This window comes from Euwallacea similis, chromosome 20 (assembly GCF_039881205.1).
Source record: "Euwallacea similis isolate ESF13 chromosome 20, ESF131.1, whole genome shotgun sequence".
NCBI lineage: Eukaryota > Metazoa > Arthropoda > Insecta > Coleoptera > Curculionidae > Euwallacea > Euwallacea similis.
In genome coordinates this window covers 3,322,755-3,350,748 of record NC_089628.1, presented here as the reverse complement: position 1 = coordinate 3,350,748, position 27,994 = coordinate 3,322,755, and the positions used below count along the sequence as shown (strand labels likewise).

Here is a 27,994-nt window from a genome sequence, read left to right as displayed (position 1 = left end):
TTCTTTTTTGGGTGAGATCTTGCCTCTATTTTCAGGTGTTGTTCAATACTTCTTACTGCAATAAGAACGTCTACTTTAACCGATAAATAAAACTTCAAAGATCGATAAAATATTAATATATTTTGAAAACGTGTCGCATTTAGATCACCGAAAATTCACTACTTACATCTACATAAATTCCTAAAATTGACGGACGTTTTACATCGTACGCTAACAGTACCAATTAGCACCACAGTAAGGCGATATCGATGGATTTGTACAAGTTATGTGAACTTAAAAATCTTAGCAAAGAAGCGTCCCGAGACAATACGCAAAAACGTTAATATACAACGTTCTTAACAGCCTTTTTTAAAACACGTGTTGAGCAAGAATAATTAGTAAAAAGTCGTTAACCGCCCCCACCGCCGATCTCATCCTCGTACTGCTTACGGAAGCAATCCCCCATGGGGAAAAAGTCCCAACATCTCTGCTGGTACATGTTCCACACATACGTCTCTTGACCAGTGTACTCGGTGTCCGGCTTATTGATCAGGTGCATAAGGAAGAACCTGAAGCAGAGTTTCAGATGTCGCTGATTATGGTTATTGCACTCACATGTAATTGGCCAAATTATGCTCCTGCTGCACGTGCGTATCGAAACCGTGCGGCACCTTATCCAGATAGCCCTTGTCCAAGCCGCAGATAAAGCAATTAGAGTCCATGTCCTCGATGACCTTCTCTAATTGATCACGCAGCTCTCCGAACGCGTCGATGATCAAACCTACCGATCAACCGTCGTGGTGATGAAAACGAATTTTCCCGATGTTTGAGTGAATTTTACCTTGAATGATAGCCAAAAGAATGATGATAACGAAGAAGAAAAAGGTGATATCGAACATGATGCGGTAAGCTTCATAGTCGTCTCCATCGGGAGGCTCAATCTCGTCTCCGATACCTCCGCCGGCGCGCACGCCTTTGTACAAATGGAACACGAAACACTGTGCAAATTAAAATACTAACTTAATTAACAGTAAGTTAATTACTACGTGTAACTCACCGTCAGCATATCGTGACACTTTCTGTCCACCTCCTCATCCTCCTCTGACACGTAGAATTTTCTAAAGAAGTTGAACGCAATCACTGTGTAAATATAGACGATGATGGTGAGTAGCAACACGGTTAAAACCAACTGTTTTCCGTTGTGAGTTACGGACTGCAGAATGGTCCTGAGGGTCTTGAAGCCGACGGCCACATCCAGTAGATGAGCGGCGAAGAAAAAGTTGTTGAAATTTCCCAGAATGGAAAAGACGAAGTACCACAGCGAATAAAGAAACGAATTGTCCGTGAAGGTGACTCCAGATTTCCATATTTGATAGCGCCAGTCAATGTTGATTATGCTTTGAATTCATGAGGAATTTTATTGAGAATATGCTCTATAGTGGCTCATGTATAAGTAGAAGGGTGAAATTGCACAGTATTCTTGATCAGTCTTAAATGGTAACATTCACCCTTTGCTAAGGAGTGAATTGAGAATAAGGTGCGATCCCATTCCCATTCGTGTGTGAGACGTTATATTCATACAAAATAAAAGAAACATATATTGAGCCTTCTTAGATGGTTATGAGCCAACTTACTACCAAATAATGCTCTTGTGGCCTTCGTCCGCTTCCTGCTGTTGAAACGAGGTTTTCTCCATTCCCAACAGATTACTGATCGAATCGAAATCGTAGGTTTCGCTGTATTTTTGTCGCACTTTCTTCTTCACGAACTTGTCCCAGTAATTTACTGGGAAAGACCTGCAGAAAATTGAAGAGATTTTTAATTATATCAGATCAAGTTGAAGACAATATACTTTGCGGAAATAACTAGCTTGTCCCAATGGGATTTTAGGTCGTCGTCTTCGGGCTGTTCTGCGATAAACAACCCTTCAAACTCGAGTCTCCGAGCAATTTCCTTTTCTCTTTTGAATATGGCCAAAGGCACCTTCAAGTGGTAATATGCGATCAGCATTGCTAACGACACCATGGAGTGCAATAGTGCAGCCAATCTCATAACGTGTGCCATGTAGTAGAAATCCTCATCCACTATCACCAACTCCGGAAGATCTTCGTCCTCTTCTTCGTCAGAGCCTGAACCGCTACCACTGGCCGAACCATCGATTATATCTGGTTCTGCGCCACTACCTTCAGCATCCCCGCCCAAAGTCGTCACCTATATCTCCAAGTAACCTTAAGATTTTTTGACCTTACTTAGCTTATACCTTATAAAAGAGGAGCATGAAGTTGATGCAGAAGGCCAACACCAAGGCTACATATTTCAAGTTGTAGAAGTTCCTAGCTAAAAATGAGACCGCACGGTGAGTGTAGCCGCTGAAATTAATCTGCCTCATGACGGAAGATTCAGTGCCAGCCTTCGCTTTCGTTTCGGACTCGATAGCCTGCATGGCTGCCTGTTGGGCGGCTTGAGCCTCCACCTTTTCTTGGGCTGCTAGTTTGGCCTGTTCACCTCTGACATAAACAAAGCAATCAGTAGGAAATTAATGTAGAAACTATGGATTTTATATAATAATATAACAAGGATTTTTTTAAAAAACAATTGATTTTCTCACTTACTTACCCCAAGAGGTCAGACAAAGACAGCGGCTGCTCGGACAACTCGACGTCTCCTAGCTCAACCCCCTCTTCAGTAGCTGTGAGTCCTTCACCTTCCGCCGACAACGAGGCCTGCGCACCTGCTGCCAATTCATGACCACTTGCTTTATGACTGTTTAATATAATAAAAAATAACCTAAATGAACCATAAACCCTTTTTTGGGGCAATCTCGGCTACTCACTGTCCTGCGCTTTCGCCCCTCGAAGCATCCACCAGAGCTGGTGTCAGTTGACTGCCTGGATCTTCTGCAGGTGGCAGCGGCGGCAACACCCTTAAGTGGCTCGTTTTCTCCTCTTCTTTGATTTCTACCGAAGGCTCCTCGACGACAGGACCGCGCATGAGCGACATCAGAATACCCAAGAAGTACTGGATGACTACGGCCACCCCGAAGCCCGAGTAGTAGAATGTGTAGAAGATTAACTTAAAGAATCCTACAAAGAGGTCAGTACCGAGAGTATCATTAGTTTCTACGAATAAAGTCACCTATGAATAGCTCTGGAATGGACATTTGCTGCATTTCGTTGATTTTGTGCTTCATGTTCGAAGGACTGAGCGCCGATAATCCGTAATAGATGCCATCTTTAACCGCCTGGTAGGAACGACGAATTGGGTCTCTTGCACCCCTAAACGTGACAATATATATACAAGGTGTTTTTTGAGTGCGTTAAATACAATTTACTTCTGTTCATCCTCATCCGTCAGGTAATTGTAAGTGGTGGCCCTAGTGGGGCCTCCACCTCCAGACTCCTCCACGGCCATCAGCCCGCTAGCGTGTTGCATTTCAAAAATAGCATCCTCGCAAAAGTTAATAAAGGCCTCCAGCTTTTCTTTATCTCCTCCTTCAGTGACAATGGAGTAGAAGAAGGCCCTCTTTGATTCCTTGATTTGAGGCTTCTCCCACTGTTCGATGTTGGACTCTTTGATTTCGAAGTAGACACGCTCAATGCGTTTACTGCCACCTAATATTTCAATTCGTCCCAGGAAGGGTTCGAAATAATTTAAAACAGAGCCAGCAGTTTCTAAGAATCTGGCTAATCGAGGTTCATTAGGCATGTGCTCGGATAGATTAGTCAGCAACACAGCTAAATTAAATCCAATCTCCTTAGCAGGCTCGTGGAACCGATCTATAAATCCTACGTAGTCGATTTTGCCATCGTGATTGATCTCGCAGCAGGCCAGCAAAAACTCTATTTCCTCCCTAAAATGGTCATTAAAAAAAATTACTTGGAAGGTAAAACCCCCTTACGGCGTGTAACTCTTCTGCTGTTCCATCTTTTCCTTGAAATCTTTGGGGTACACCCAGCCATCACTGTTAATATCGATCTCCAGAAAACTGGTGGTCGAAGTCAAATCTTTCAATTTCAGGAACATGTCGAAGTACTTGAGAATCAACTCCACATTTGAGGCGCTTTCCACCAGCGTGTCCACCATCTGTTTACCGATAGTTCCGTTAACCACATTACCTTCCAACATAGACAGCATCATGGTGATCATATCTTTCTGCAAATTGAGCAGTTCTTTGAGCAAATCCACCTGGCTGGAGTGCTTAGACAGTTTGTCTTGCATGTGTGAAAACAGGAACAGGAAACCGCCCACAGCGTCCCACAATCTTTGGAAAACGAAATCGAACTCTGACTTTTCTGATAAATGACCTACCGAGGACTCACCGGGAATGAGCTAAAGCCTGTTGATTCAAAGTGCAGGGGCCTTGAATCACTTCAGTGAGGGTGTTGAACACCTGACTGGCCACTCCGATGGCTTTGAAGAAGTTCGCTTTGCCGGCGGGATCGATCAGCTCCTTGCTAGAGTAATGCCAGTAAAAGTCCATGATGGACTCTTGGAGACGAAGCAAATAGTCGACGGTGCAAATGACTACATTGACGGTAGTGGTGTTGCCAGCCTGTGTGCGCAGGTAGTTTTGCCATTCTAGAGGACGTGAAAGATGAAAATCAGCATGTTGGTTTAAGTGTGTTGCTCCAGTCGCTTTTAGCTATCACAAATAGAGGTGGAACGAACCTAAGTTGTGACCCTCGCAGGTCAACTGGATGAACCTGAACAATGCGCAAGTAAATTCTGCGTCGTGCATGTTTTTTTCACCGGCAGCACCTGAAATTAAATAGAACACCTAAATAACCAAAGAAAATGTCCCTCTCCCACCACCCGCTTCAAGTTTGTGAATTATGAGCAATTTACTGAAACTTACCCTCAGAACCCACCCCCAACCCTTCCGCCTTGGTGTTCCGTTCGAATGCGTCCAAATCCAACACTCCACAGCTGTTCATAAGCCCCGCGATGCTGGTAAAGAAGCCCACATCTTTCTTGTCCTTCAAATGGTTCAACATGCCCATCTGTATGTCGAAGTTACCCCCCCGCAAAACAGAGATACCCAACTCCAACGTCTTCATCACCATTTCAGAGGGAACTCCTTTACATGCTGAAATGTGTAGCAGCACCATTTCAGCCACCCCTCTGTTGGCCAATCTAGCCTGGTTGAAGAGCAACTTCTGTTTCTCCATTTCTTGTTCCTAGAGCAAGAAATTGCCGTTTTTGGGTTAGTAGACTTCTTCTGGGGTGCTTAATCACCCCTTAAAAATGAAATCGCAACACCTCAAACTCCCTGTATAGAATTGAAGGGAAGCTATTTACCTTGAGTCTACGCAACGTTCGCTTTTTGCATTAAGAGACAAACTTTTATTGCTTTAAACAGCAGTGAAATACCGAAATCAAACTTACGTGAATAGAGGAGCCACCTTCTTCGCCTTCGCCTCCTTCTTCCCCCCCTTCATCGCCTTCCTCCTCCTCTTCCCCGCACGATTTAGCAATAATTTCCGCATAGCTCATATATAAAGGATCTTCCTGAAGGGCTCCCGACCTACAGATATGAAAATTCTAGCCAAATCCAAAGATACTTCTATATCATGTCTTGCCTCTCGGTCATTGCACCTCTGCAAAATGTGGTAACGAGCTGAGTGAGAGGATCGGGCTTTCCCTCTTCCTCCTCCTCGTCTTTCTTCTTCAGCTCCGAATCTTCGAAGCTCTGAGTGAGGTCCTCGATCATCACTTCCTGTCCTACATTCTCATCTTGCAGCCAAAAGTCGCGGTAGGTGCGTATGAAGATATTAATGGCCCGATGTCTAAGCACATATATGTGTATAGAAGTTTTTTAGTTGATGATTTTCGTAGAAATTTAAAATGGTACATTATTCACTAGGATAGTCGCGAGAAAGCGGCGCACACTGTAGTGTGTGCTTAAAGGCATGATGCAAGGATGGAAGAGTTTCAGACATCAATACACCATGTATAAACTCTGATTATTCGATTGTGTTATGACTACGGACATTTTAATGAAATTGAAAACATAAATCATGAACGAAAGATTTCGAGTGGAGCGAGGTATTGATAATGTCGATACTGAGCAGATATCGATACTCGGTTAACGACTTTTAGCAGGTATTGATAGTTTTTGTATCAGTGCTATTACAATATTTCTAACGGAACGTGCTCGTATCGACATCGGTCAAGTTAGATAAAAAAGCGAAGACACACCTGTTCAGTTTATAGAGCGGGGTACACCTAAGACATGCTAGGGCTGCTCTCTTGCGGGCTGCGTTAAGAACCTTTCTCCAGCCGTCGCTGCTGGTTCTCGATTTTGCGGCCTTCGGTTAGTAAAACACAAAACAGATTTATTACTTCGAAGTCGGTAAAAAACATAACTGAGATTAGTGGAGGCACACTCTACAGCGAAAAAACACTAAAGGAAAAAGCATTGAAAACAAAGCTGGAACCAAAAGGGCTGAACAAACCTGGGCAGACTGTGCAAAGAAGCTTGACGGAAACAAGATAACACGGCCCTTTTACGCTGAGTCGAAACTATCGATCGATAAACGCCCTTCTGCTGTTGCTGAGGATGGTCGATCTGGCGGAGAGGAAGTCAAAAATCATAAATATTTTTTTATGCAAAACTAACGAAAAATGTTCTACTGGAGAGCAGAACGCAACAAATCATAACAAATAAATGGAAGATTTACTTTCTGCAAGGAGTTTGGATTTTTTAGCGTTTACGCAGAAGTAGATACAACTAGTATGAGTCCGCGTGCCGCGATTCCAAGAGATTTTTAAAAGTTTTACCGACCATTTCTCACAGGTAAAGACATAAGGAATCGTTAGAAACACCCACGACATCGGGGAAATTTCGAACATTTTCATGTCAAGATTGAAATTTCCACTATACTCCATATCAGTTGCACTTACTTTAGCTTAAACCCTAAAATTTCCAAACTTATACTAAAGCAAATGATTCTATACAAAAAACGTATTAACTTAACATCTACATCGTTCAATAAATTACAGCTGCTTACCATGTGAAGTCCATATAACACTTTGCTCATAGCAACTATTCGCTCTATGGTCTCCTCAAGCTGATTCTTGCCACTGCTGTCCAACACATTTACGGTAAGACTCTTGTTTTTGCCCAGTTTGCTGTAAAGGTAGTGCTGCCAGGACATTTCATCAGCTGGATCGATCTTATTGGGAAGAGTCAGTTGGGTTTTCGCAAAATCTGCAAGAATCAAATGGATATTAAACCTTAACACTGCCTTATTTTGGCTCAGTGGACTTGCCGATTATTTCGTATTCGGGCAGTTTCTTTAAGAAGCGATCTTTGCAGTGCTGCACCAGCTCCTGCTCACGACCTGCAAAGAGGTTTAAACCAACAGGCAGAAGACGTTTGAGGCAGGCCACCATTAGCGACGCTTGAATTTCCTTGTCTTTGTCCCGCTTTTTGTCTCGGTTTTTTTTCTTCTTCTAAACCCCAAGAGCGATTGGCGGAAAATTAAATTTTGTTATTTTCCTTTATTTATTAAATACTTACTTTCATTTTGCCTACGGAAGGCTGACTGCCATCAGTAACCACAGTTCTCCTGGTCGCCGTGGGCATGATTAGCACCATATTGTCGATTTCGTTGGCGGAAATAAAGTTCTGTTCCTCCCTCAAGAAGTACTGGGAATTAGACCAGATGTTGAAAATTTCAGCTACGTGATTGTAAAGGTGCTCCGCCTCTTCAATGTTGTGCCTCAACCAGTGGTTCCTCTGAAGATCCACGTACTTGATCAAAAGAGGATAGAAGGAGTAGATGTCTCTAACCAGTAGGTGCCAGTCCTCTTGTATTTGCGTCTCGATCTAAGATTAATAACATTCCCCCAACAGCCTTAAATCAATGTGGCAATCCTACCTGAGACGTATCATCGGTGCTGCTCTTAATGAACCCCCGCAAACTCTCCTCTTTGTGGAACATTGCCTCGGTCCTCTTTCGGACCCTTTCCGCCAACGGTAGGAAGACATCTTTTAATAGTTCCTCGCTGATGTTGATGATGATCTGCTGGGTGTAGGCGGCAATGCGGGTCATCCAAGGGGCGTTCTCGTTGCCGATGTTCTTTCGTATGAGATTGAGAACGTTCTTGAGAAGTTGGTTCATGTGTTCGGAAGTGACCATCGAAACGTGAGATCTGCGAAATCGCAACAAACGTCAAGTGGAGGCATTTGTTTGCGTTGTCTGCATTGCTTTGTTTCGTTGCTATAGCAACATGGATAAATTTTCTAGAGAAACAAAAGAAAGCGACAGGTCCACGGCAGCCATTTCGACTTTCGTGTGAGTTTTCATGGGTTTTCTGCTATCAGAGCGTTAAATTTGCAAATTAAGCGCATTTATTTACCCAAAACGGAGATGGAATTTGATGATTTAGATATGTTGAAGAACGTGGCCATATCCGATGATATGCGGTGCGAAACCTACACTGAATCCTTCACCATGTTCAAAGAAACGGCGACTGTACTAAACAAATTAGTGGTGCTTTTAGGCCCCTACCAAGAAGAAGAGGAAAACTACCTGTTGGGCCAAATGAACAAAATCCCGTCGAAGTTCTTCAATTCTAGGAGGTACAAGGAACAAGACAGAGATGAGTTATTCAGGCAGTTTACCATCGAATTGACAGCCAAGGGGATCGCACGCGAAATGGACATCAACTCCGTCATTTTTTGCTTATTCTCTAACTGCCTCAGTTTCATTTCTGTTCAACTAAGAATCGAGAAGTGCACCCCCGACGAAATCTACGGCAGCTACTTAAAGCTAAGGAGATTCATTTTCACCTTTTCGACTGGACACGGAGTGATCGATGGAGGGCCCATCAAGAAGTTAATTCGCTCTTGGATTAGCGATTTGTTCAGCATAATTACTGGAGCTGACGGTATGAAGAGGAATTGCAGCCATTTAAAGGTAATTTTAGATGAACGTCGTTCGCGAAGATGTGAAAAGATAGTTTTGAAGATCTTCAATTCTCGTGTAATTTCCTCCTCTCCAGATTTTCACTGCCATCAGATTGATCCTAAAAAGCCTATCCCAGCGCGACGAGTACTGCTATTTGGTCTTAGCATCGGTCTTAAAGAGATGTAACTGTGCCTTAACGTACTACGTAGCAAATAGAGATTTTGTGTCCTACATTGCTACCCAGACGTGCGCTATCGAATATTTGCTGTGGATTTTAAAGGAGCAGATGTTCCAAGCCATTCGACGGGGTATACCATTGGATAAGCTGGAAATTTCGAAGACATTGCAAGGACTCGGACAATGTACCGATAAGGAAGATTCCGTCATACTGAAGAACATTATCAGCGATATTCTCAAAATGTCATAGGTTTATTCTGTTAATCACGTGTCGATACAATAACTAATAAGTAAAGTAAATATACTGACCCTCCAGTAGGACTGACATTGTCAGGTCCCTGACCCCACCAAAAAGGCAAATAGGAGCACAGCATGGGCATGGTAACATCGATTATATGAGGATCTTCCGAGTAGGTCTTGTTGCTCTCCACAAACTGATCAACTTCCGACAGAATCGTCTCGAGGGTCGGCATGAACTGCTCCATTTTCGCCATTATGTCTTGGGCCTCCAATGAGTGGTCAGCTGCCACAGAGATTATTTGGCTACTAATTCCCTTGAAAAAACATCGAAATTACCTATTCGATTCAGCAGGGAAAACTGGTTGTTTTTGTTGAGATGCGGTTCTAAGAAGGCCACAGGGAAAGTGGAGCTGAAAGCCCCCAAACAAGAGCCCAAGGCGGGCTTGTACTTCTCCATCTCATGTTTCAGGTATTTGCGGTCGTGGTGTAACGTGGAGTCGGTACCCAGATGGTAAAGGCCTTGAAGGATCTTATAGGAAGCCACCTGGATCTCGTCCACTAAGCAGGCAGAATTAGAATATTTCGGATATAATTTTTGTGACCCAACTTACGCAGCAAGTCACTCCCGTATTCGCAATTTGCCAAGTGGTCAAACATAGCGGTCAGCACGGGCAATAGCACGGCATTTACATAAAATAAAGACGTCGAAGTCTTGAGATGAGTGCCCCGCAAGTGACTGTATTTACCCTGAAACAACCGGATGGACACTCAAGAAAAGTTCTAAATTCACACTCAGATCGCAATTCTATGTATTCAAATGAGCGTCGTTTAACCTATAGGATAAAGCGGGCTTTGTTTGCAATCACTAACCTCCTGCAAATTTATAATGGTGTGTCCCAAATCGTCAGCAGTATTATTGAAAAACGTCAGCATCGACGTTCTGATAAACTCCGGACAATTCTTCACCAAAGACTTGGCGTCGATGCCCTTAACCAATACTTGCAGGCATCGGACGGTAATCCTCACATCCGCTCCAAAGGCGGCTAATCTGGATCTCAACAAACTGGCTAATTTGCAAAAGAGGGCAGCCACCATCTCTTTTTCCTTTAAACTGGCAGCTCCGGTCAAATTCGTAGCGGTGGCTACTGCGATGAAGTAGTTCCGATGAGTGGAGAAGTACTTCTCCATTAACGGTAGCACCACTTTGGAGAAGAATTTGATGTCCCTCGAGGATTTGACATAGGAATTCCTGCGGCTGAAAGTTTGGGATGGTTTGAGCAGTTTCATGTTGATGGTCGCCTTATCCAGGTACTGGATGAGCTTCTCTAGAAGGCTATAAGCGAATCTGAGTTCGATGGCCGGTCCGGAGGTGGATTGTTCGGTTTCTTGCTGACCACCCCGATTAGGTCTATGCAGTTTATAGCCCTGATATTGCAGGTATTTCAGGAATTCTTGGGAACGCTCGCGATCCTTTTTCTTTTCTTTGTCGGTGAGGAGATCGTAGGGAACTAGTTGCGGGTGGATACCGCCTAGAAAGATGTGTTTGATTGAAAGGATATACGGGGTGATTCACCCACTTACCTCCACAAGTGATTAATTCCTCCCTCTTCTTTCTGGCCCAAATATCATGTGAATTCTCCGCCAGTCTTTCGGCCATGTTTTGCATCTCCCTCGATAAGGTCAAATTGGTCATATCCACAGGATGAGGATTGTAATCAAAAGCGCTACTGCTCTCCCCTCTGGAAAATTGGGAGCTTCTATTGGTGGATGGCAAGTCCACTTCTGTGTGTTCCACGGTCCAACCAAGGGCCAGTAAGGCCTTAAGCGACTCTCTAACCGGTTCTTTATATCTAAAATGCCAGCAAATTATATCCTCTAGAATGGGTCATTAACGAGTACCTCTCCCTCTCATAGTCGCTAAGCATGGAATAAGGCTTCAACCTGGGATGGGTTTTATTTCCATCCCAACCAGAATAACTGTCCCCGTGTCTCCAGCCATTTTCCAGCTTCCTGGAGGCCCAAGCGTCGTGGTAGTGCTCGGAGAATTGCTGAACTATGTTGTTCAAATCGTTGTTCAACTGTACCACAGAGGTATTTATAGGCTGTGGGTTGTAGGGCCCGTCTGGGCCTGACGCTGCCTTGTTCGTGTACCTGTGCACGATCAGTGCATTCGAGGCCAGCGCATTTCGAAATTAATTCTCACCATTCATCATCGTAATTTTTCGATAAAGAATAATCCGGAGGCAGGGCGCAACCAATGGCGGTCAGACAGGGTAGGGCTTTGCCGAAAAGTTCAGGGTCGTAATCCATCTTACTTAGGGAATCAAAAATGTTTGAAAATAGCATCATTGTGAGGCGCTTCTCCTCGTCGCTGGCGGCTCCGTAAAGTCCTGAAGATAGAAAGTGTCCAAGAAAACGCGTAAATTCTTAAATGTTTGGATGGTGAAAATAAGAAAAAAAGCCCATATGTTACTTCCTGTGCTTAATTTTCTTATTTTGACACACTTATACCTTGCCCACCACTGGACCCATAATACTTCGCGCATCTATCATAATGCAAAGTCAGCAACCTTAAGGCAACAGTGGTGTACTCCGACAAATTGGATACATCCACAGTGAGCTTTCTCAGCAGTTTCAACAGCATGGACGGCTGCAACTGGCTAGTCAAGGCGACCAGGAAATCGGACACCGCCTCCCTCTGGCCTTTGGTTAACATCCGATTCTTAGAAAGTCTGTAGACTGTGTGGAGAGTAGCGTCGAGAAGGGAGGCGTAGTTCTCAGCCTCGCTATAAAATTTACTGTGTTGAATCAGCAGAGGCAAAATGGAGTTGCCAATGTAGCGGTTCATGCTGAGGGCCATGTCCGACTCGCTGCCATCATGCTGCGTTCAAAAACAGACCGAATTAGACCGAATCCTTCAAATACCAAACCTTACCCTGTCCAGCATGGTGGCACACCTCAGATCGGGCAAGAAAGCCTCTTCCAGCAGCCGATAGAACAGCTCCTGCGTTTCGATACCGTAAACCCTCTCCAGGAACAGTACCACCGATTGCTTATGAGGCGGCGTTAATCCGGAGGGCATGTCCGACTTCGGTCGTTCTTCGCCTTGAGCCGGATTATGCAGGGTAAATTTCAGACTCAAAACGCCTTGAAGGTCCTCCAAGGGAACCAAAGATCGCAGGATGGCTCTGGCTCTCAAGGACTCATTTTTACCCTAATTTAGCAGATTAGAAATAACGAAAGGTGAACATTTGAAAAGCTCACCAAAGCGATGACGGCGGCATCAGGGGCGCATCTGCCCAGCAAGTCTACCAAGGTGCAGTAGAAATTCAAAATTGCGGCTCCGGTGTCGATGTAGTCCTCATCCTCGTCGCCCTCAGGTAGGGGATGCGAGAACTGCTGCAAGTTCACTGTGCCCTCGGGGGATTCCTCCATCATCTTTCGTCTGTCTGTTATCCTTTCCGACATCTTCAAAAGATGAACGTAAATCGCCACTCAAATTAAGCAATATTTAACAAAAAAAATTACCTTATTGGCATCCACAATAGCTTTCAATAGTCCCTCGCCTTCGCCCCTCAGAGCAGGTCCGAGACATTCGGGTCTACGTATCAGCAGCCTGATGACCAAATTTGCATTCTCTTCGACACTTTCCCCATTCACCCACACGCAGAATCTCAAAAAGTCCAGGTATCGTTCACCTTCCACTGGGTCCCAGCCCAAGTCAGGATAACCCTGCAAATTCGGAAGTCGCATCGGTGAGCGTAAAAGTCAATAGTATACAGGGTGTCTGTTTCTAGAGCTGGTCCATGGGAATCTCGGTAACCATAAGAGATACGAGTTAAATTGAAAAGCGAAGATGCTCCAGAAATTTACACTCGGTATGTACATACGAATATACATTTTGCACACCTTTTCAACCAGCTCGGTATTGGATTGAAGGCCGCAGCGCGACAGATAAACTGCAATTTTCTCCAGGTAATGCTCCCTCAAGGCCAATGCTAGTTCGGTGTTTTCCATCAGCGAGGAGTAAGACACGTCCAAGGGAGTGGAACCCCGTAAACTGGGCCTGGAAAGGAGGATGTTGCTGTTGTCTAACAGGAAGTCAAAGTGCTCGAACATGGCTTTTTGGTTTTGGCGCCCCGTGCGGCAAAAGTAGCAAAGGAAACGGCAACATGCGACCACCATTTCGTGCGAAGTGTCCTGTATGAATTTGCCAGTTAGTGTGTGTGGATCTTTTCCAACTCCTATTTTCAGAATACATCAGTAAGAACTGATATAGGCGATTTCTAACCTTCTCCTTGGCCGCTCCCGTTTCCCCCTCTGGATTCTGAGCCGTGGCACTGGCATCCGATTGAGCCTGCGATCTTCTTCCTAAAGTGTTGATCATAACGGCCATCACGTTCTCATGAATCCTCAAGACCCGAATCAAGTCTGGATGCTGGAAGAAGGTATGGTTGTTGACCAGTTTCCAGAGGCGTTCACGCATCAGCTCCTCTTCCTCTTGAGACATTTGCACGGGCAACAGGGCGCGGATCTGGCTGAGACCGATCCACATTTCAGCAACGTCACTCTTGGTCTTGGAATTTATGATATACGTCTTCTCGAGAGCTCGAATCAGTTCGCCCACGGAGTCGTATTGACGCACCAGGAGGCTGAAGATATGGTAGAACTCGTTTCGGAATTGTTTAAATTTTGAACATAACATTTACCCAAACATCTCTTTGACGAGGTTCGGAAGCTCGATTTGAGCCTCCTCAGCCCACCTCACAATGGTGCTTATTAAAACCTTTCTAAACACTTCCTCCGGAGTCTTCCTTTCAGGCTCTAAAGGGAAATGCAGAGCTATTTATTTGCATTTGCAGCTTATAGCAATCAAAACTAACCGATTTCAGGTTTGGGCTCCTCCTCGAGTTCTTTGACGGCATTAATGAAATTATACAGCTTTTTTAAGGGGCCTGGTTTGAGTTTGTCCTCGGGGTTCTCTTCCTCAACGGGAGCTTGCAAGGCTAACAACGACACGTGAACCATGAGGTGGTCGTGGAAGTTGTTCATCCTCTCGCATAAATCATCGCCCAGAGGGCAGTTTTCTTTTTCTTCTTCCTCCATGTTTTTGAAACCTGAAAAATGAGGGCTCAAGCGGTTCGACTTGAAACACGATTCGCTGTGTGTTAGAATGAAGCTGACATGGCGTACGAAAGCTCTTTATTTCATTGCCAGAGTTTGTTCTACTAAACGGTGGTTGTCGAGTGCAGAATGCAAGTAGGTGCAGATATATTATTGTAGGGCCGGAAATTACTAAATACTACAAATCTACTCTAAGGAGGCATAAAACTGGCCGAAAAGGGGTCTATATACTATAATAGTTGTTCACGTCACAAGTCCAGTACGTAACTTGTTACAGTACAAGTTTTTTACGGATGAAGTGACTTCAGGAGTGGAATCCAGAAAGCGCTAACGAGTACTGTAACAACATGATGGACGTGTGTCATACGTTATTTTATTTCATACTGTCGTCCGATAATTTGTGGTCATAGCCGAAATAATATTCCCGGACAATATGGCGAACGCGTATCTTATTTTGACACAGTCCAACGCGACTAAGTATTTATTCTGCAATATATGCATATAGCTACATACTTATTACAATTAACGTACAAATTTCGGTATATATTTGCATGCAAAAAAGTGAATATTACAGGAAATTAAGTTAAAATTAGCGCCTACTATGCCACTGCAGTTTTTCAAAGCGAAGATGCCTAATAAAGTCCGACAAGGCTGCTTACTTACTACTGTAATTATTTGAATTACTAACTGCAAGTCGGTGTAAAACAGACCTACCCGAACAGTATGAAATAAAATCTTTAACAAATTCAAACATCTACGGCTAATCAAAATCAGCAAACCACGACCATATGTTTACCTTATTTAAACAGCTTTAAATTGATGATAAATTCATTTTAAATAGTAGTCATTTCCATAGTACAGGGGTAATATTTTTCAGTGATTTTTAGCCAGAGATCTAATACAAAGTTCAACGAAATAGGCCTTAACTCGACAATTTAGTGAACGTGAAATGCTATATGAGATTATTTATTAAACAGAGTTCTTGCCAGTTGAATAAAATACTGTTTCTATTGTTTATATGGCGTTTAAAAGGTGTCACAGTTTAACTTAATTGGTTTTCTAAAGTATTTTTTTCAACCGACTTCTTTTCCCCGCTTAGCAACATATGCGTCATTCATCATCATTATAGCGTCAGTTAAACCGCAAGCGGCCTTTAGGCAGGCGTGGTTGGCCAATTCGTACGTACCTTCCATCTTGAACTTACTCAAAATGGCATTCATCTGCTCCCTGGGTGGACACCGGAACTCTTTGGTCTTCTTGGCCGCGACCGCGGACGGCAGATCAGATTGTTTAATTTCAATATAACGACGCAGCTGATCCGTCTGCAGATCCCCTACGAAATCATGGCTGAAGGCGATAATGGACTCTACGCGATGTCGAAGCTGGATGTCGCAGAGGTGATGCAGCAAATAGCACATTTGCAGCTTTGCTCCCTCCGCCATTTTCATTTGGAGGAGACCCTTGCGGTGTTCGTCTTTGCCGTCCTTTTCAAAGGTGGGATCCCACGTCTCCGGACAAACCATTATGAGGAGCTTGTCCACGTCTTCGTCGCTCAACATTCCTACGAGTAGAAGGCGATCCACGAGCTTCAACAAAGGTCTGCCAATGAACCACGTTAGCCGGTTTAAAATGATCCGAGCAGTGATTGCTTACAAGAACAAGTTTTCGTTGGAGCCGCCAATTGGGTCTCTATTGTGAACTTGATTGATTTCCACCGACTCTGCTAGAGCTGTCATGATGTAGTCCCGCACAACATCCAGAGGAAAATACGGGGAGTAGAGACTCTTTATGTTCTCTATGTTTTCACTGCAGCATAAAATTGATTAACTAATTAAAATTAAAATAAAATTAAATTTAAATTAAAAATTAAAATTAAAGATTAAACAGGATAGAACAACAGTCGAACTACCTAATGTCAGAAGTCTTCATTTGAGGCATGACCGACTCCATCTGGAGCCTTCGCAGACTGTGCCCCATTTCCGAGTTCTCATATAAATCTTTCAGGTCCTGCCCAATGGGGATGACATACTCGTTCTTGCAAACCTCCCTAAGACGCATCAGTTAAACTGTTGAAACCAACACAATCCACTTACATGGTAGTGGCCGCGGCCTCCAAGTGGAGAGAAATCAGTAAATCGTAGAAGCCCTGTCGCAGTGGTCCGCTCATGTATTCTGATTTAATGGCGTAGAGGAGCTGCTTCTGGTCCACGTGATGGCACAACACGTGGGCTGCCTTGTAGTTACTTTGGTAGCACAAAGCTGAATACAAAGTAAGCGTGTGTGCATGGAAACTCAGCAATTTATCCATTTCGATCAGTTCCAGAATGTCGATGCACCGGTCTTCCTCCGGTATGTGCAGGGCCAGCATTGAGATGGCGTCCTCACACAGCATGGACCAGCCTCGGATGTCCGATAATTTCAAAGCATGTACTTGGAGGTTGTGATTGGGCACCTGAGAATTTTGCAACAATATTCAGGGTGTCCCAAATGCCACGTGGATGTGGACTTTTATGGTTGTCGAGATTCTCATACTTGGGCTCCAGAAACGGACAACCTGGTTACTTACACGAGCCCACTGGTGTGGCTTCAAGCACTGGACCTTCAACCTCGGAGGAAATTGAGGGATTACGTGCTTGGCGCTGTTCTGCAGCACTGCTGCTGATAAGGGCAAACTGGTGGATGTCCTTCCCAACTCGATTTGCATTACTTCTTTGCTGGTGGCCTCCACGAAGATCGCAGGAAAGAGCTTGGTTTCCGGTTCCATCTGGAATAAAAATTGAAAATCAACGATAAGTAATGCTTAGATCGGAACTTGTGCAACAAGTCAACGACAGTAACGAGTTCTTGGGCTGCTCCGCGACCAAGTCCTTACTTTAAACTTGTGAGACGTTGGTTTGCCGTCGCAGGTAAAACTAATGTACCCAGTGGCAGCATCCAGGAAACAGCCAATAAACATTCCTTGGGAGGCTCCTTTGCCCGAAGCGTCCTGAGTCACTTGGTTGTATAACTCGTCAGCTCTCACCATGTAGCAGGACTGCCTCTCGATACTGCAAAAGACGCGTTTACCGACACTCCATTCTACAAGAGAAAGCAACTTACAAATCAACGATTCTGTCGTAGTCATCCGTGATGACTACGGATGACTTCAATACATGTTCCTGATTAAACTCTTTACTGAAGAAATGGTACTGAGTGGTGACCCACCCCACGTAAGTGTGGGCAGGATCTTGTCCTGGGAATATGCGCACTCCATAAAAATACTCATTGATGAGTTTCAGGCATTCGGCATCGTAAATTTCGTTGCCTACGGCTTCGACATCGGAGGTCTGAGGCACCGACAGTTGTTTTTGTTGGGGCACCGCCGAGGGGGCCTGAAGACCGTCGCCCTAAATAACACAAAAGCAAACTAAAAATAATCTAAAATGGAACGCAACAGTACTTGGGGCTGTTGCTTCATAGTGGGGCTTCGAGAGAGCATGGTGTTGGACAACCCCACTGAACGAGCGGTGGGGCTCATTGTGCTCATGCGCACTGTATGCGGTTCCGGCGTCCTGGACTTCTTATTTTTGGTGCGCTCGGCGCTGGAGGCGTCCCCCCGCTTTTTGGAGAAAAACCTGTTTCGTTACAATTTTATAAGTTTAATTGTGCCCTCGTATAAAACTCGATTTACCTGGTAAGGCTGTTAGTGCATTATACAAGGAACGTCGAGTTTGTATTAGAGAGTCAAAAAAATATGTATCGACAATTACCTGAAAGGTGACCGCCCTCTTTTCTTCTTTTCCTCACTTTTGTCGGTGTTTTGACGGGCTGTGTCGTAGTATCTGTTCATGTCGAGTTCGCTGGTCGAACGCGGCACTCCACTTTTAGCACCATTTACGTGAATGTCTAAAAAAGCGTGCAATAATGAAATATCGATCATTTTAAACTACTTTTACTCTACTTACAGCCATCTTCGAATCCATTAACGTTCGTATTTCTGGATAGCGACCCCTTTCTGGGCGGTCTGGCGGGCATCGCCTTCCCATGACCTGCCGTCCTGGACAAGTGTTGCTGCTTCAAGACCTCGTCGGCCTCCACAGCATCTTCCGAGTAGTTCCGATGTAAGCCTAATTAGTCGTCCATAATAAATCAATCTCCGACTAAAGCTGTTCGAATGCTGTACCTTTAATATCAGTCATGGAAAAGCCGCTTTTCATTATGTTCTCGATATGCGCGGGATTCGGGTTCGGTCCAGTCATCTGTTGGTCGGCCTCGATTTTCAGCCGATGCTGCCGGACCTTGATCTCGTTCCAGCGACGCATTTTTTCTTCCTCCCTATAAAATCCAGTGAAATTCATGATGCTGACGAACCAATGAATTGGAGCTTACGTGATGAACTCGGGATGGCATATGACGGGCAGACTAAGCCTAAGAAACTCCCAATTGGCCTTTTCCATGGTCTCGAACGTGTTGTGGCTGATTTTCAAACAGGGGGGGCTGTCGGAACCCGCCAAAATACGGGTCACGTCGATCTTGGTATCGGGCATGTCATCTGTATTCTCGAAAATCGGCTGGTCCTTGGTGTACCAGTAGGTCACCGCCCGATTCATGTTACTATTGATGAAGTCTTTGCGATAGTAAAGAAGTACGGTTGTCCTGCTTTACGATATTGCTTACACGCAAAAGGGTTCGTAGCCCTCCTGCAAACCGCACATGGTGAAGTATTTGAGCTGATTGACGTCCTGTCCGAAGCACAGTCGGGCTTTTTGGCCCACCCCCAATGTGAAGGCGGGGACGAAGTTATCCCCTTGAACGTCTGCGAATGTGGTTTCGCCCCCCAAGGCGTCCATCAACAATTCCCCGTTGAGGGAGAAACCTTGAAGGGCATCCACATGAAATCGAGCATAACGAAAACAGTTTTCGCAAAGGTTCGTCCATGCAGAGAATTAGTGATGCACTTAAGTGAAGGAAATTGACAAAAGTTGTTATCTGTATGTATACAGGGTGTCTCAGAAACATCGATATAAATGGGTATCGTCGTGGGTGGAGCACACGCAGGGTGTCGCATCTCTCAGTGCCGGCTTTTTGGGCGGGCGAGTTTGGACAACGACTCAAGACACCGGATCGGGAACGACGCCAAACTTGCTAAGTCCGGCCCTGGCATCGCTTGTGCCAGCGTTTCTAAGACACCCTGTATGTGTAGACGTACAGAGCGGCTAATAGAACGAACTTGTCTATGGAAGGCATAAATGAGCGGCAAACTGCAGCGGAAAAGCTTCCAGATTTACAAGGTAAATAATCTATTGAAAAAGTTGTTACTGCTTAATAAATCATTCTAGGCAAAGCGCTTTTAGTTAGTCTTGCCCAAAGCGAATCGCTCTTACTTATAGTGTGATCGATTAAATCGAGAAAGACTCCGACCACATCGCCCACTTGCCACTGCTTGCCGAAAGACTCTGCCGAATTGCTATAAACCTTTTCTTCCTACAAACGATGCAAAAACGAACAATTTTTATTCTAATCTACTCGGAACGACTGCAGTAGTTGCTGTTAAAATATATACGTAGAATCACACCAGACGACGTTGGTACAGAGGTTGGAACAGGGGTTAAAATAGGTAAGTCTCGGGAATGAACATGTGGCCCATTGCTTACTTATGACGCAGTCGGTCAGATCCAAAACGCAGCCGATTACATCCCCCACTTGCCAACGTTGTAACCCAAAGGGTTCGGAGATACCAGCGTGAAATCTTTTCAACTAAATTCATATTCTTCGAATCGTGCATAGGCCTTGTCAAGGAGAACACAGTATGTACTTACATTGTAACCATCAAAGGCCCACGTGTTTTCGTCAGAGCCGAGCATGCATCCCGGCGCGCAATCGGCCTTGGCCCATCCGACGCGCATGGGCCCTGCGGTTAAAATCTCGAATTCGAAATACCACTTGCCAGAGCCGACCGCATAGTTCTTCTCAGCTCTAAAACAGGCACTTGGTTAAACGCCTTACATATTTATATGCCGAAAAATGCTTTAACCCTCTGTATAATCGCACGTAACAATTGCGTCCGACATCAATTCGAAGAGTTTTCTTTTCGCATCGGCAAATTAGCTTCGTCGCGGGCCTTTCTTGAATTGAGAAAGTCAATTTATTCGTTGTATCCGCACGTGGGTATCAAATTTTAGTCTCGCTCAATACGGGAGTGAAAGAACCACATCGATATGTATGACGGAATTGCCAAGTGTGATTGTACCGACCCCATTTCACCTCACCTATAAGTCCTGAAAGCTTGCTGTCTCAATCTCGTTGCCTCAGCCAGCAGAGTCTCCTGCTGTTCCCCGGTGGGGGGGTCGATGATGTAACCGTACACCAACAGCGTCCTTACGGTCTCAGAAGCGGTGTCCCAATTAGCCTTCTTAATGGCCTCGTCCACTTTATTGTACGGCACTAAATGGGGACTGCGTAACAATTCCGGATCCTCATTCAGGCCGTACGTCCACTCCTGCTGGATCCGCTCCTTCGCCCACAAATTGTGCGTGTTTTCGGCAAGCTGATCCACCAACTCTTCCAGTTTAGGGGTGAGAGCGATCGCGCTCAGGTCCAGAGGGGCTGGCTTGTAGCCGTTCGCCTGCATGAAAGGCTCGTTGGGAAGTCTGACTGTCTTAATTCTGGACGGCGGTTTGTCCATTGTGATGTGATAGCCCAGAGCGATGATGGTCCTTTAGAGAAATTGGGTCGATTGGGCGTTAATATCAAGAAACTGATATATTTACTTGAGGGTCTGAACAGCTAACTGGCAGTCGTATCTGTTCTCCGCCGGCGGCAACTTGTCAAAGGGCACCAGGCATGGATGAATGTGTCTTAAGTCGTCGCGGTACTCCCCCCAAGTCCAACCGGCCTCTATCTTGTTCATGGCCCACATTTCGTGGATGTTTTCCGCCAATTTGTCTTTGATCGATTCGATGTAGCTAGGCAGACTGACCATCGAAGTATCCACTGGATTCGGAACAAAGGCCGTATCGTCCTCGATAAGAAGGGGGCCGGCTATAACGTTTTTGTTCATGTTTCCAAAATAGAAGCATGGATCCAGGTTGAGAATTTGCTGGGGCAGAAGGCTTTCCACCAGGGGGGAGAATTCATCGGGAGGGCAAAACTTCAATTTGCCGTGGTCGCCACCGAGTAAGAATCGACAGCTGATGGATTTTATGAAATCATGGTGAGTTAAAAAGTGAACAATTCAAAATTCGTAAGTAATTCCAGCTCGAAAATAGTCTAATGTTCTATCGGATACAGAACACCTTGTATATTTAGACATTTCCAACACTCACCTTAATTTCGAGGAGCAGCTTATAACTGGAAAGAACATGCCGTCTAAGTTGAAGTTCCTAAAACTGCCTCGAATCGGATTCCCATTGAAGGTGAACGCGATTTGGGGCACCGTCAAATCCAATGCGCACCCAATCACATCATCTGGAACACCATACTGCTTTTCCCAAAATCGACACATTCTATTTTTTTTACATACTCTTCCTAATGTATGGCTCGACTACGTTGCCGACGATCTGGGTGGATCTGCCTCCAGTCCACAGAAATGCCCCATCGAATCCAAAAGAATAGATATCGTCTCCCACTCCGTTGCCTCCCCACTTCTCCCCCCCACCCGGATATGGTATATACCCTTTCGAATTGGCCCATCCGATCCTCAAGTGCGGAGTCATATGGGTAGTCTGCTCCAAGTGATCGACGGTCACCTCAAAGTACCACTTTTGATAAATGGCACTTCCCGCGACTCTTCCCACGAATATGTTGGGCCTAACGCTGGCCACGTGATCGACCAGCTGGGTTTGTAAAAGCAAATTTTTGCCGGGCAGGAGGTAGTCGCAGATGTTGTTTTGCGAGCTGCGCACGGCAACCCCGTTACCGACGCAGAGCGAGCACAAGACGTCCAAGACTTTGGGATCTCTCCCGTGTTTCTCCAAGAGGGAGATGATGACCTTGATATGTTCATCGCGCATCATGTTCAAGGCCTCCGGGGAGTCAATCAGCACACAATGGAGCACGTCCAGCATCCCTGTGCCCTCGCTGGATGCTTGCGATCCCAGTCTAAAATCTTTGGTCCAGAAATGCAGAGCAATAGGTTCACAAAACTTACCTGGAAAACAACCAGTTCAGCCTGTTGGAGTTGGCGAACTGCGCGCAATTGGTGTGATTCCCTTTGATGATGGCCGCGAGCAGCTGATAAAGGTACATGGAAATCATTTCCCAACTCTGATCGCCCGCTAAGGCGGCCAGGAACCCCTGGGACGTGATCACGTTGATCTTGTCGATGGCCTCCAGAATCAAGTTCAAGATCCCTTCCTCCTGGAACAAATCTTGTCTGTTCCGCAACGCCCTCAATCGGTTCTGCTTCTCTTCATGTTCCATGTCGTCTTCGGGCTGAGCAAAGTAGTTGATCAAATCCTCGAGGCACATGACCATTTCGTTGAGATTGACCACTTGGAAAAACATGGAGTGACGTCTGTTCACTTGGAGACTTTCCAAGCCGTTTATGAACTGAGTGAAGAGGGAGCTACATTTTCTTATAACACGAGCGGTGCGAGACTCCTCTTCCTGGCTGCGACTGAAGTCCAGACCGTCGTCCATTTTTCCCTCCTCGTGGAGGACCGCTTGTTTTTCTTCCACTTTGCCCACGCCTTTTTTCTTTGTTTCGTACGCCTGAATTTCAAAAAATGAAATGGGCTATTCTATCTATCCAGAATGCACAGAATACTCACTTTGTAAGAGAGCCACAGCCCAGACTCCGAATGCTGCACGATGACTGTGGAGTCGCCATATTTGATTATAGCCGAACCGATCACTTCCAGATCTTTGTCTTCGAGCACCACCTTCTGATCGTCCTTCTCGTACCTCAAGCAAAACGCCGTCAGGGCTGTGGTGGCTTCCTCCCTAGAATCCATCACCGTTCATCCATAAATTATCGCCCTCTTTCAGCTCTTCACTTAGCTGCTCTATTTATGTTCAATTGCCAATAACCGGCACAGAAACCTACCGGTTGACGAGATATAACTCGTTGTTTTCATTCACGGCCAAATACCGTCCAGTGGTGATGTGTCTAATTCTCATCGGGTGACTCCAGTTGATAAACCCACCCGCCCATTTAGTGCGTGCCAGCTCCAGCCTCCACAAGGACCTGGCTTGGGACATTACGCTGCCACCTTCATAAATTACAATACTGCAAGAAAACGTCATAATAGCTCTGAGGGGGATTTAAGAGTGGCAACAAAGGGATTTACTTGTGGCCTTCCTCGGTGCTCCAGCTCGAGGGAATCGTGAGACATTCGTCGCCCCCATGGAAGAACCGCAGGACATCACCTCCAAATACATAACCCACGTACTTCATGCGGGAAATACCAGTACCGTAAGGTTGAACTGACCAATGGGTTACGTGGAAACTGGCGTTCACAATTGAGAGCTCGTTTTCTTTGGTCGTGTGCTAAAAGTGTCCCACGCTTTATAGAGAGAAATTGCCGAGGCAGAGAGTGCTCACCAAGTAGCGTTCAGTGGCGACAGAAACCAAGATAAGATCGTCACCCACTCTCACTTTTTCGCCTTCAGATCTACGAGAATTAGAAATTGGCAGCTCAGTTTGATTGCATTTAACTCAATTTAATGTTGATTGATCTGATTGACTACCTTTGTTTACTTGCGGGGTGCACTGTCCACCAGCAGGCCTCTCCTTGACTGTGCTCTTGTAAGCCGACATCAAAGGCCAATTTATCGTTGCTCGAGCTGGTAGAAAGACATGCCAGGTACTGGAGAAGTAAAGGTCTTTTAATTCCGTAATCTCTTGTTAATGTTAATTTTTGTTTAATGCGCCCCGTCCGCGATGTAAAACGTGTAAAAGTCATTGCCGCATCGGTACTCTGAACAAACTTATATACCACGCGGCGGTCTAACCATCGATCTCTTCCAACGAATACCGCAAAAGAGATGTTTCCTTGGTATCAACCTAATGATGGATCTGCCGGGTTATAAGAATCACTGGTTTGGATCATCTATCCAGATGAAGGACCGTTTTATCCCTTCAAGCCCATCTCGGACTGGCTTTTGAGCAAGACTCTTAATGTGACGATCGGTGCAACCGAAAACAGCTGAAGAAGTGTTTGACAAAGTGTACTAACTAACAATAAGACCAAGTGCCACAAGCTTAATAAAAATCGATCGGAGTGACGAATCAACGGAGAAGTTCAAGGGTAGCATGAGGTTTTAGAGGCACAAAGTCGGCCTCTAAGCCCGGTTAAAAAGGGTATGAAATTTGGGACGTGCGGACCAGTCAGAGTTTGTTCCACAGATCTAAGTTAATCCCGGAAAATCCGGTTATGTAGAAGACCGCTTAGGGTCCAGACTGAAAATGCAACGGAACTGGCTTAAATCGCCAAAAAATAATCTTCTTTAATCTTGCAGAAATACCTCAAACGGGAGCGACGTTTTTCGTCAAGGAGGCTTTGAAAACAAAACAATAACGCTTATTGAGTGTTCATGATGCGAGATCGCATCCATCGGAAATCGGGTGAATATTCCACCTCCAAAATTCGATTTAATTTTATGGTTCCACCAATGACATCTCGCGTACGTTCGGGGTTGCGAAGATGCACGACAGCCGGCCAGGTAATCTGGCTCGAGTTAAATTTCATTAAAAGTTTTCGATGCTCACCGACAAAAGTCAGTGGCGCAGGTCGGACCGGGTAGTGCATGCCGAGTCGAGCGCTTTTAAACTCATTAATCATGGATATTAATTAAGTAATTTATTACTGAGGAGCGCCTCCGAAACTCGCATTCCTAAGCATATCCTGTGCACATGAATGTTCCTTCGATGCTATGTGGTCACACATCGTAAAGTACTACCAAGGTATAAATGGGGAGAATCCCGGATCAGAATCCAGACCTACGTTCTGGAATTTCTTTAAGTTCTATCATTCTCTCGCATTGTGACATTGCTATGCAACTTTGTTGCGACTTGAACCGTATCATTAAGGATAATTTATTTTTAATACGCGTCCGGTCTAGCACCCGTAAATCTGGAGCCCGAGTGTTGGAAAACTTTCAAATTCGATGACAAACCAAACATTCACAACTGCCCACATAATAGCCACATTGTGTCGCGCATGCAAGAGCAAATTTCGCTTCGTCGTAGATGGTACTCACCATGTCGCTGTTCTGATGTCTCAGAAGAATTGCGTTACCATAGAGGAGGGTCCGATGCCCGGAACCAGTCCCTTTCCCCTATAAAATTGTGAATTGTTACTGCTATTAAACGGAGCTGTTTTGGGCTATAGTTTTGCGGCCCGGATTAATACTTGTAATATCCACGAATGTGGAGGAATTCTGATGAGAGAACCTTTTCGGAAATGACCAGATTTTGAAGCCTTCGGAGAATCGCGCAGCGATAGAAACCAAAACTGCGCAGAACTGAGGCGGATTGTTCATAATTTCTTTTTAATTAAATTTTTTTTTTTTTTGAGAATTATGTGCATATAAAAAGTGAGTATTACTCTGGGAACTGGGAATATTGCCCCAGAACCGTTATTGGAGACAATCCCATTCTGCGTGCAGAAATTCCACGGCAACTGCGAATGTTAGAGTTTTAAAAGCGGAATTTCACTAATTAGGGATTACAATGATACAACACTGAAGCCTCTACGCCAAATATTGCGCTGAAGGAAAGTTCTGTTAGTGGGGGGGATTAAGGTGACTGCTAATAGTACGAAAGATCTCCAGATGGACATAGCTAATATTAAAAAGTGCCAATAATATCAACAAGTACTACTGTCTAGACTCTGACGAGTGTTAAAAGGCCACATGTACATCTACGTGTTAGTGCAATTCTAACTATAGTTTTGAATAATTTGGCCCGACATATAAATTACTTACAAGATTCTCGGAGCCCTGAAAAGCAAAAATGAGGCCATGAAATATCGGTCGCAGGAATGAACAAAAGAGAACAGTAATCACTTAATGAGGAATGTTGGACATGTAGTATCTCTGTTTAGCATGTACGGACAGTGTGAGGGGGGGGGAAATATTGAGAAAAAAGGACACTTTTGTTGGGTTCGAACCTTGAACCTGGTTAAAAACACTTGATAAGTGAGTTATTTGATGGAACTGTAAACTCGTAAAACACTTGTGAGTTTATTAAGTGATAACAAAAATAAATTAGAGTGTATCATTTTGCTGCGTATTGAAGAGGAACTTACGGTCTCATCTCCGGCCGCCGTGACCAGCTCTTGCAGGGCACGCACCGACAAGGCCTGTTCTATTACAAAAACGCATTGCGACAGATCGGGGGGGATGTTCTGAAGCAAAATGTACAATATACTAATTTTCCACGAGTAAATAACACAATCTCACCTTGTCAGCTATATTTTCCAGGAAGCAGTGTCTGTTGCCGAATCCTTCAGCAGCCAAGCACACGCGTTCTCCCGTAGCGGTGCAGGAAAGACAGACCATGTCTTCCTACAGATTAACAAGATCATTAGATCGTGCGATTTTAGGCCCTGTAAATACATATGACTTGACTGGACATAAGGGGGACTCCGATGTGTCCAGCCACCGAAGCGCTATTACGAAACTGAGCTCTGACGAAAACTAAGTTTGCTCACCGTTCGCAAGAAGGAGACATCATCCTGTTCGGATCCCCCTTCGGTTTCTGCCACCATTCTGGAGGTTCAGATGAGGGCCCTAAATAATCATAAAGTTTATTCGTGTTTTCGGTTTGCCCCCCGACCGCGTGGGTGCCCCCATGTACATGTAATAGGTACCTATGTGAGAACCTACGTAAGGAATTAAGCCAACGGAAGACTGAATCGAAATCAAGGTGTTTTGATAACGTTTTCGTCCGGTGAATATTCGCATTATTAAACAAATCAATCAAGTTCTTGCAAAAAAGCTTATCAAGGGCATGCAGCAACGACGCAGGGGCAAATCTTCGCTCTTAAATTGACCCTAAAAACGAGGGGGCGCAGATTTACTTTGTTAATTTATTTGGGCGAAATTTTAATTTGCGAAAAAATACGTACTTTTGCAAATTCGTTACATTAAAAAATTCTTCCACACGCACAGCATCGACACTTCGTTATTGGTAGAGCAACTGTAGCACTCGACCTATTTTTAATCTAAAGCAGAGCCAGGTATTTTTAGAAACCATCTGAAATAAAATTAGAAAGGTACTGTAAAGAAACGTTCGCAACAGGACAAATTTAACAAAAATTCATACCGGATGCGGTGTACTGGATGCAAAACGTTTTCCTGCATCAAATCCGATAGATAGAAAGTAGTGAGTTCAAGGCTCGACCTCCGTAAGTCGGATCAATAAAAACCATCAGGCAATTCGAAATAGGGCACAATGGGAAAATAGCGGACAAAAAGGCCAATTAAAACGAATGTATATTAAATAATAACAATGTTACGTAATGAACACATAAAATATTAAAGGGAATAAGTAGGTTCTATACGTTTAAGGCGAATTGTTTTTTGAGGACAACGCCTCACACACCGGTAGGAGTTGTTGAAACGGTGAAAGTGCA

General features: G+C 44.7%; 2 protein-coding genes across 7 annotated transcripts; one reads left to right on the top strand and one right to left on the bottom strand.

The window, feature by feature from the left end:
• Nucleotides 1-101: 101 nt before the first annotated feature.
• RyR (Ryanodine receptor) lies at nucleotides 102-27,627 on the bottom strand. 6 transcript variants are annotated; one of them, XM_066400151.1, is made up of 69 exons: nucleotides 27,488-27,627; nucleotides 27,071-27,149; nucleotides 26,820-26,924; nucleotides 26,666-26,764; nucleotides 26,343-26,357; nucleotides 25,617-25,694; nucleotides 24,105-24,223; nucleotides 23,959-24,028; nucleotides 23,705-23,904; nucleotides 23,461-23,643; nucleotides 23,186-23,357; nucleotides 22,564-23,126; nucleotides 21,937-22,514; nucleotides 21,740-21,881; nucleotides 21,185-21,604; nucleotides 20,684-21,130; nucleotides 20,234-20,390; nucleotides 19,799-19,898; nucleotides 19,092-19,290; nucleotides 18,804-19,028; nucleotides 18,598-18,749; nucleotides 18,380-18,541; nucleotides 18,185-18,320; nucleotides 17,875-18,049; nucleotides 17,535-17,821; nucleotides 17,308-17,482; nucleotides 17,002-17,199; nucleotides 16,529-16,887; nucleotides 16,345-16,482; nucleotides 16,089-16,241; nucleotides 15,640-16,034; nucleotides 14,195-14,428; nucleotides 14,021-14,135; nucleotides 13,603-13,963; nucleotides 13,221-13,511; nucleotides 12,840-13,043; nucleotides 12,576-12,779; nucleotides 12,247-12,525; nucleotides 11,823-12,192; nucleotides 11,515-11,701; nucleotides 11,211-11,462; nucleotides 10,893-11,161; nucleotides 10,182-10,840; nucleotides 9,923-10,058; nucleotides 9,648-9,869; nucleotides 9,381-9,594; nucleotides 7,863-8,136; nucleotides 7,502-7,810; nucleotides 7,251-7,434; nucleotides 6,990-7,189; nucleotides 6,178-6,287; nucleotides 5,559-5,765; nucleotides 5,365-5,503; nucleotides 5,278-5,298; nucleotides 4,835-5,156; nucleotides 4,648-4,737; nucleotides 4,299-4,557; nucleotides 3,878-4,240; nucleotides 3,311-3,829; nucleotides 3,115-3,254; nucleotides 2,813-3,062; nucleotides 2,596-2,742; nucleotides 2,240-2,486; nucleotides 1,832-2,190; nucleotides 1,614-1,775; nucleotides 1,037-1,376; nucleotides 821-977; nucleotides 595-760; nucleotides 102-548 (listed from the first exon to the last, which is right to left on the bottom strand). In XM_066400151.1, the coding sequence occupies exons 2-69, from the start codon at nucleotides 27,125-27,127 to the stop codon at nucleotides 389-391; spliced, it is 15,381 nt and encodes a 5,126-aa protein (XP_066256248.1). In that variant the 5' UTR covers nucleotides 27,128-27,149; nucleotides 27,488-27,627; the 3' UTR covers nucleotides 102-388. The 6 variants fall into 6 exon arrangements, with proteins under 6 accessions (XP_066256248.1, XP_066256247.1, XP_066256249.1 ...); XM_066400150.1 differs by lacking the exons at nucleotides 5,278-5,298; nucleotides 6,178-6,287 and adding an exon at nucleotides 6,435-6,547 and having other exon boundaries at nucleotides 15,622-16,034; XM_066400152.1 differs by lacking the exons at nucleotides 5,278-5,298; nucleotides 6,178-6,287 and adding an exon at nucleotides 6,435-6,547.
• On the top strand, nucleotides 8,314-9,370 carry LOC136415538 (uncharacterized). The gene is made up of 2 exons (XM_066400154.1): nucleotides 8,314-8,903; nucleotides 8,989-9,370. The coding sequence occupies exons 1-2, from the start codon at nucleotides 8,355-8,357 to the stop codon at nucleotides 9,319-9,321; spliced, it is 882 nt and encodes a 293-aa protein (XP_066256251.1). The 5' UTR covers nucleotides 8,314-8,354; the 3' UTR covers nucleotides 9,322-9,370.
• Nucleotides 27,628-27,994: the final 367 nt, after the last annotated feature.

Bases quoted from the DNA above. Each gene is read 5' to 3' on its own strand.
- LOC136415538 (XM_066400154.1), top strand. From the start codon at position 8,355: ATGGAATTTGATGATTTAGATATGTTGAAGAACGTGGCCATATCCGAT. The intron at 8,904-8,988 runs GTAATTTTAGAT...CCTCCTCTCCAG, and splicing joins GGAATTGCAGCCATTTAAAG to ATTTTCACTGCCATCAGATT.
- RyR (XM_066400150.1), bottom strand. From the start codon at position 27,127: ATGGTGGCAGAAACCGAAGGGGGATCCGAACAGGATGATGTCTCCTTC. The intron at 11,162-11,210 runs GTACTCGTTAAT...CTGGCATTTTAG, and splicing joins AGCGACTATGAGAGGGAGAG to ATATAAAGAACCGGTTAGAG. The intron at 2,191-2,239 runs GTATAAGCTAAG...TTGGAGATATAG, and splicing joins TCATGCTCCTCTTTTATAAG to GTGACGACTTTGGGCGGGGA.